The 8,900-nt window shown below is 42.8% G+C and overlaps 1 protein-coding gene across 1 annotated transcript; it reads right to left on the bottom strand.

Annotated features, from left to right (window-relative positions):
• Window positions 1-4,485: 4,485 nt before the first annotated feature.
• Window positions 4,486-8,752, bottom strand: LOC311106825 (rho-related GTP-binding protein RhoV-like). The gene is made up of 3 exons (XM_084149197.1): window positions 8,387-8,752; window positions 7,956-8,014; window positions 4,486-7,480 (listed from the first exon to the last, which is right to left on the bottom strand). Exons 1-3 carry the CDS (start codon window positions 8,598-8,600, stop codon window positions 7,034-7,036), a joined length of 720 nt encoding a protein of 239 aa, XP_084005323.1. The 5' UTR covers window positions 8,601-8,752; the 3' UTR covers window positions 4,486-7,033.
• Between the last annotated feature and the right edge of the window lie 148 nt (window positions 8,753-8,900).

Genomic DNA, 8,900 nt, shown 5'->3' with positions numbered 1-8,900 from the left:
ACTTAAAGATTGCTATACACCAGCGGAGCCCATCCAACTTGAAGGAGCTGGAGCAGTTTTGCCTTGAAGAATGGGCAAAAATCCCAGTGGCTAGATGTGCCAAGCTTATAGAGATATACCCCAAGAGACTTGCAGCTGTAATTGCTGCAAAAGGTGGCTCTACAAAGTATTGACTTTGGGGGGTGAATAGTTATGCACGCTCAAGTTTTCTGTTTTTTTTGTCTTATTTCTTGTTTGTTTCACAAGAAAAAAATATTTTGCATCTTCAAAGTGGTAGGCATGTTGTGTAAATCAAATGATACAAACCCCAAAAAAATCATTTTTAATTCCAGGTTGTAAGGCAACAAAATAGGAAGAAATGCCAAGGGGGGTGAATACTTTCGCAAGCCACTGTATTACAGTTTTTAATGTCCCGTTGGTAGGATAGTCTCGAACAGAGATCATCCAGTTTATTCTCCAGTGATTGCACGTTGGTCATTAGAACGGATGGTAGAGGCGGGTTACCCACTCGCAGACGAATTCTCACAAGGCACCCCGATCTCCACCCCCTGTATTTCCGTAGTGGGCCCCGACCCTAAAAAAAACGGTGTTTAGGATCTCAGTCTCAATTTACTGTTGAGAGTTACAATAGTAGAATACACAAGGTGCAAGTTAGAAATGTGGTGGTGCATCAGCAGTTTTTCTTCTTGTTTTGTCAATCACTTGTCTCAGCTGGGTCGTTAACAAACGGATGTTCTGGTTTTCAGGGGAAATGGAAGAGAGTCTGTGACGTGATTTTCGTTTTTTGGACGTTAGCAAGGCATGACTTACGGCATCTTAACTCCTCCGCATTTACTGGATTGGGTTGAACAGTACAGAAGAGAACCTTCCCTGACAGTATGTGGGGGAACTAGTTTCAGGCGTTTCTTTTACGACTGCTACATTAGGTTAGTCAGTCACTTGCAGTCACTCAATTAGCCATGTCAGCTCACAATTTATTAATTGGTAAGGTAGTCTAGCCAGTTTTCTAAACGTGTAGTAATCATAGGCGAATACTGACTGGGCACGCAGGGCACATGCCCAGGGGGCCCTGACCTCCAGGGGGCCCTGACCTCCAGGGGGCCCTGACCTCCAGGGGGCCCCCATTGATTTTATTAGTCACTTTAACTCAGATATCATTAAAATGGAAAGTATTCAGACCCCTTGACTTTTTCCACATTTTGTTAGGTTACAGCCTTATTCTAAAATGGATTAAATTGTTTGTTTTTTCTCATCAATGTACACACAATACCCCATAATGACAAAGCAAAAACAGGTTTTTAGACATTTTAGCAAATGTATTAAAAATAAAATACTGAAATATTACATTTACATAAGTATTCAGACCCTTTACTCAGTACTTTGTTGAAGCACCTTTGGCAGCAATTACAGCCTCAAGTCTTCTTGGGTATGGCGCTACAAGCTTGGCGCACCTGTATTTGGGGAGTTTCTCCCATTCTTCTCTGCAGATCCTCTCAAGCTTTGTCAGGTTGGATGTGGAGCATTGCTGCACAGCTATTTTCAGGTCTCTCCAGAGATGTTCGATCGGGTTCAAGTCCGGGCTCTGGATGGGCAACTCAAGGACATTCAGAGACTTGTCCCGAAGCCACTCCTGCATTGTCTTGGCTGTGTGCTTAGGGTCGTTGTCCTGTTGGAAAGTGAACCTTCGCCCCAGTCTGAGGTCCTGAGCGCTCTGAAGCAGGTTTTCATCAAGGATCTCTCTGTACTTTGCTCCGTTCACCTTTGCCTTGATCCTGACCAGTCTCCTAGTCCCTACCGCTGAAAAACATCCCCACAGCATGATGCTGTCACCACCATGCTTCACCGTAGGGATGGTGCCAGGTTTCCCCCAGGCGTGACGCTTGGCATTCAGGCCAAAGAGTTCAATATTGGTTTCATCAGACCAGAGAATCTTGTTTCTCATGTTCTGAGAGTCTTTAGGTGCCTTTTGGCAAACTCCAAGCGGGCTGTCATGTGCATTTTACTGAGGAGTGGCTTCCGTCTGGCCACTCTACCATGAGGCCTGATTGATGGAGTGCTGCAGAGATGGTTGTCGTTCTGGAAGGTTCTCCCATCTCCACAGATGAACTCTAGAGCTCTGTCAGAGTGACCATCGGGTTCTTGGTCACCTCCCTGACCAAGGCCCTCAATTGCTCAGTTTGTCTGGGCGGCCAGCACTAGGAAGAGTTTTGGTGGTTCCAAACTTCTTCCATTTAAGAATGTTGGAGGCCACTGTGTTCTTGGGGACCTTCAATACTGCAGAAATTTTTTGGTACCCTTCCCCAGATCTGTGCCTCGACACAATCCTGTCACGGAGCTCTACGGACAATTCCTTCGACCTCATGGCTTGGTTTTTGCTTTGACATGCACTGTCAAATGTGGGACCTTATCTAGACGGGTGTGTGCCTTTCCAAATCATGTCCAATCAATTGAATTTACCACAGGTGGACTCCAATCAAGTTGTAGGAACATCTTAAGGATGATCAATGGAAACAGGATGCACCTGACCTCAATTTCGTGTCTCATAGCAAAGGGTCTGAATACTTATGTAAATAAGGTATTTCTGTTTTGAATTTTTAATAAATGAGCAAACATTTCTAAAAACCTGTTTTTGCTTTGTCATTATGGGGTGTTGTGTGTAGATTGCTGAGGATTTTGTTTTTTAATAATCCATTTTAGAATAAGGCTGTAACGTAACGAAATGTGGAGAAAGTCAAGGGGTCTGAATACTTTCTGAATGCACTGTAAGTCATGGCAAAATGTCTAGAATTGTAGGAAATTTGCTTTAAAGCTGCACTATGTAACTTTTTGGGCGACCTGACAAAATTCACATAGAATGGATGTTTTTGTTGTTATTCTGTCTCTCACTGTTCAAATAAACCTACCATTAAAATTATAGACTGATCATTTCTTTGTCAGAGGGCAAACGTACAAAATCAGCAGGGGATCAAATCCTTACTTTTTTTTTTTTTGTCCTCACTGTGCAGTGCCTGAATTGTTACAGCCTGAATTCAAAATGGTTGAAATTAATTTTTTTCTCACCCATCTACACGCAATAACTCATAATGACAGTGAAAACATGTTTTTAGAAATGTTAGCAAATGTATTGAAAATTAAATACAGAAATATCTCATTGTGCAACATTTGCCATTTATTATTTATTATTTTCAAACTTATTCAAGCTCTGTCAAATGGTGGTTGATCGTTGCTAGACAACAAGTTTCAGGTCTTGCCATAGATTTTCAAGTAGATTTAAGTCAAAACTGTAACTCGGCCACTCAGGAACATTCACTGTCGACTTGGTAAGCAGCTCCACTGTAGATTTGACCTTGTGTTTTAGGTTATTGTCCTGCTGAAAGGTGAATTTGTCTCCCAGTGTCTTTTGGAAAGCAGACTGAACCAGGTTTTCCTCTAGGATTTTGCCTGTGCTTAGCTCCATTCCATTTCTTTTTTATCCTGAAAAACTCCCCAGTCCTTAACGATTACAAACATACCCATAACATGATGCCTGTATCTTTGTAGTGACTGGGTGTATTGATACACCATCCAAAGTGTAATTAATAACTTCACCATGCTCAAAAGGATATTGAATGTCTGCTTTTTATATTTTTAGCCATCTACCAATAGGTGCCCTTCTTTTCGAGGCATTGGAAAACCTCCCTGGTCTTTGTGATTGAATCTGTGTTTGAAATTCACTGCTCGACTGAGGGACCTTACAGATAATTGTATATGTAGGGTACAGAGATGAGGTAGTCATTCAAAAATCATGTTAATCACTATTATTGCACGTAGGGTGAGTCCATGCAACTTATTATGTGACTTGTTAAGCACATTTTTATTCCTGAGCTTACTGTATTTAGGCTTGCCATAACAAAGGGGTTGAATACTTATTGACTCATGACATTTTAGCTTTTCATTTTTTTTCTCTCGCTTTGGCATTATGGGGTATTGTGTGTAGGCCAGTGACAACAAATCTCAATTGAATCCATTTTAAATGCAGGCTGTAACACAACACAATGTGGAAAAGGTCAAGGGGTGTGAATACTTTCTGAAGGCACTGTATCTCTCCATTATGCGTGGGAATACTTTGGAACAGATTCCAAAATAAAATTCTCTTGGAGCTGATTTTACAATCTTTTAACTCCAACAATAAAAATATAAAACTTTTTATTATCAGAACTTGGGTGGCCCAGTTGGGGAACCCTGTCCTAAGGTAATGTGATGGTCCAGGTATAAGGTACCTGGGGTATTTGTACAGAATACTCAAGACCCCCCCGATGCTAAAAGCCCATCGGACTCCTGTAGGCTTCTCCCTAACCAGACCTTCATATCAACCTGAGGTGCTAGACATGGTTTTAGGAGTCTCTGGAGCCACACATTGGAATGTCAATATACATTCGTTTTTTTTAGTCAAATGTATCAGCGATAAATTACGACAAATAATATACATTTTTTATATTTTTTCTTCATAATTTATTTACATCACTTCATTCAAACACAGTATGAAAAAGCAAAGTATTGGCAGAGGGTTTGGTTTGAGATTAGTGACAGAAATATATACGATTCCCCAAAAATAAAACTGTTCACAGCTTTTAAAAGCATTATAGTGAAAATTCCGTGTCATCTGTAGCATTGCAGACAAAAATACTTTCAATGAACTGTTTAAAACAGAAATATATATCAAATTCACATTCGCTCTTCCACAAGAAGCATAACCAGTATATAGCCTGGATGCCAACCGTCATCTCTATAAACCAGCTAGGACTGACCGTCACCATCGGTCTGGCAATAACATCACTGTCCAATACACCACAGACCTAGACGGGCACCCAGGCTATTTAAAGTGAGTGTTAACATTCAAGCAGGAGCTATTTAGCCTCCTATAATGTACACAGTGTATCCTATAGAGCAGTAGAGTTGATTCGGCTAGAGATAGAGAGTGGGGAGTACAGACAGACAGACAGACAGACAGACAGACAGAGACAGGAGGGGTGTTTCATTCACTGGAGGGTAACTGGGCTGGACGGTCTTGGGGTTTCCACTGGCTAGGGCTTTCTAGTCTCTACTCACTACCGATGTCAACAAACAAAGGCTAAAACAGAGACAGTGTCTCATCCAATCAGGGGAGGCTGGCCTGGGCCGAGGCTTTCTGCTGGGCCAGGGGAAGGTTTGACTACTCTCTAGTTTCTCTACCCCGCCTGCTGGCTTTACACTAATTAAGATGGGGGGAGGACGGAGACCTGGTTAGGAGGCTGTGTTTACATTAGCCACCCTAAAGGCGTCTGCATGCTTCCCATCCGAAACAGTTTGTGCGTATACTATATTATGACGCCATTTTGTGACGTTTTGGTTCGTTTTGGTCTTCTGCAAGGTTTTTTTTTTGGGGGGGGGGGGCAGTTCGTGCACACAACATTCTTTCTTGAGGCAAGCCGAAGTCTACGCCCCTTTGTTGGTGATTGGTCAACAGTAGGGATTCTTCAATGTAGTGTTTGTTGTCATTCAATGAGACGACTCGTTTTCACATTCTTTCCCTAAAGAAATACTGCACCAAACATCTTAGTTAGATGTAAAATTGCGTGACTAAGACCTCCTCTGAAAAAAAAAAACGTCACCATTTATTACAGATTTCTTGAGTTATCTTAGATTAATTCTGACTATTTTGTGGAAGCATATACTGGCTACGGTGTCTCAAGAGGGGCAAAGAGTCCTAATGCAGTTTTTCAAGCAAAGGCCTTTTAAGGGAGTGTGCGAGGCACAGATGTTCGCTTCGCCTAGCCGAGTTCTGCTAGCAGCAAACCCAACCTAGTATGCTGCAGAGGGCTTTGGGCTACAAGCCTCACCTCAGGCTGAGGGGGCTGGGGGATTATAGCTTATTCCCTATACAGTCATTACATTGTAATTGAAAATGTGTTCCCCAAGTTGCCTCAAGATTGATCAGAGCTAAAGAATGAATCAACATCTCTACTGTCTCGAACATGCGACGACTATCAGTTGATAACATTACATTGGTTGGTAGGTGAGAGGTTGGATGTAAGAGGTATTGATTGCATCAAAGCCTAATCATTTCATTAATTAATTTGGTCGGTGCTTATATTTGACCTATTTCCTATTAGTCCTATGTGGGGGGGTTTTTCACATCCCAACTCTCCCTGAGACACCCTCGCAGAGTGGGGTCGCGACCCTGGAGCAATTAGGGTTAAGTGCCGTGCGATTTTTCACCTTGTCGGTTGCTGGCCCAATGCCCTAACCGCTAGGTACCTGCTGCCCTAATCAACACATTGGCCTGTGGAAGCCATTCCCAGTTCACACACAGGTAAGAAGTTAGCACCTAGCCTAGCGCTGTGACTTCAGGTAGCTTAGTGGTTAAGAGCGTTGTGCCAGTAACCGAAAGGTCGCTGGTTCTAATCCCCGAGCCGACTAGGTGAAAAATCTATCGATGTGCCCTTGAGCAAGGCACTTAACCCTAATTGCTCCTGTAAGTCGCTCTGGATAAGAGCGTCTGCTAAATGACAAAAAATATAAAATAAATACAAATACACTGTTGCATATGAATAGGCCTGGGTCTGTGTTGCTAGGCAGCAAAGAATACAAATGAGAAAAAGCTAACAACCAACCCCCTGACTACCTACAATGTCGTCCTCTCGCTCAACTCTCTGACTATCACACAGAGGTAGTGTGGTAAGCTCTCAGGGTGGAAAAGGCACCAATCCAGACCATGCAAATGAATTCACAACATTTATATGACAGCCTTGTCCCACTGACAGGATGTACTCAATGTCCTTGGTTTGATTTGATATTCTCTTGTCTTTAGTGTGCTTCAGTACCCCTTCTTACTTGGTTACCTAAAAGGGCTACTGAAGTACGCTATGCCACTGTCTCCAGACCAGGAGTCCCATAGAACTCAGTTCATTCACCAATGCTGGGATGATTCCAAAGCTCCATGCTCTTAGTAAGTCTTCATGAGTTAATAAATAATAATAGTCATTATTCTGTCCAGGACCCATGGGATCTCATCTCAGATAAAACAGAAGAACTTCTTCCAGCTGCATTTAGAGAAGGCCTTGGTGCGTCTGTCCGACAGCTGCCTCTTCTTCTCCTTCCTGGCCTTGTGTTTGATGGCAGCAAAGATGGCCGCGTCGAACGCCTCTTTTAAGTTCTTCTGCGTCAACGAAGAACACTCCACATAGTCCGCCGCTCTGATCTTCTCCGCCATGCTCCGTGCCCGAGGGCTAAGCACCGGTTTGACCCCGCAGCGGGCCAGGTTGATCAGAACGTTGACGTCCAGCAGGAGGTCGGACTGGGTGCCCACAAGGATGATGGGAGCTGAGGGGTTGCAGGCTCGGATCTCGGGGATCCACTTGTTGGTGACATTGTGGAAGGAGGCGGGGTTGACCACACTGAAGCAGAGCAGGAAGACGTCCGTGTGGGAGTAGGAGAGGGAGCGGAAATGGTCAAACACCTCCTGGAAATGTCATGGTAGAGAGAAAGAGGGGGGTGGGGTAGGGGGGGGAAGAGAAAGAGAGAGAGAGAAAGAAAAAGGGGTCAGGTTAGCTGATTCAGCAGTGTGTGTGAATGTGAATGCTGTCTGGGGGTCTGAACAACAACAATGGACGCCGTGACAGAGAGAGACGATGACTCACACAGTATGACATGTAGTGGCCTTTGGAACCAAACTACTGCTGCTACATGTGAAAGACTGATTGCTTTCCTGTCACTCATTATTTTTTATCATTACTCATGACTGATTCTACAAAGCAGACATATGTTGTTGTCTAATTCGTCTCAAAATTGCATTCCAACATGTTTCAACCCGTTGTCATTAAATTGCAATGATGAGATTAATTAAATTGGACTGATGAGATTCAAGAATAGACTATTCATTATGGATAATATAATTTTCTTATATATATTTTAAAAAAAATTATAGATATTCTTACCTGTCCAGCTGTGTCCAGTAGTTGTATTCTGACTGGGGCTCCTTCCACTTGGACCTGACCTATTGAAGAAAACAGAATGCAATTATTTCATAACTCAAGTTTGGTAATAGTTTGGGTTTGTAAATCAAATAATATACAGTGCAATTACCTAGTAGACAACAATACATTTAGTTATTACATTTTCATAATGGGATGTAGTTCAGTTGGTAGAGCATGGCGTTTGCAACGCCAGGGTTGTGGGTTCGATTCCCACGGGGGGGGGTATGAAAAATAAAAAAATAATGTATGCACTCACTAACTGTAAGTCGCTCTGGATAAGAGCGTCTGCTAAATGACTAAAATGTCATAAATTAGGATATTATAAGGTTTTAAACATAGACTATAACGTTTTTTTTTCTTAAATTTATTTCCAGTAATTGAAAGGTACTCACCAGAAAAGACGTCAAAGCCGGTCTGTTTGTATTCTGTGGGGTATCCATTGCTGGTGTAACTGACTATCATGCTCGTCTTCCCCACAGCCCCGTCCCCCACCAGCATACAGCTGATAGCCACTGGCTCCCTCTCCAACCTGGCCTCTTGGCTCATCAGTCCGCATGAAGAGGGGACGCGGGATTCTTCACAATAATAATCCATTTGAGGTGGCATGTCCAACGATAAAGTTGAAGAATATTAACTTTCCAGTGCATAAGAGCTCAGTCTTATTTTAGGCTATTCCGAAGTGCGATTCTCTAGAATCGTTTTTTCCCCCTGTATGATCCTGGATGTGTTCTGTAGGCTCACCTTGTCTATTTGTGAATGACGGTGAAGCGAATTGGTTTTGAGGCAACTTTCCGATCAGTCAGGTTGTGATTTGCATAGCCCCGCCCCCACCATACGCAAATCAAGGAAAGGTGTGAACTATTTGCAGATGGTTGGCAAAGAATATATATATTAAGAACCTTGGAT

The sequence above is a fragment of the Coregonus lavaretus genome (assembly GCF_964263955.1).
Source record: "Coregonus lavaretus genome assembly, chromosome: 31".
Lineage (NCBI taxonomy): Eukaryota > Metazoa > Chordata > Actinopteri > Salmoniformes > Salmonidae > Coregonus > Coregonus lavaretus.
Note: the sequence above shows the minus strand (reverse complement) of the source record. Positions and strands in the feature narration are given on the sequence as shown.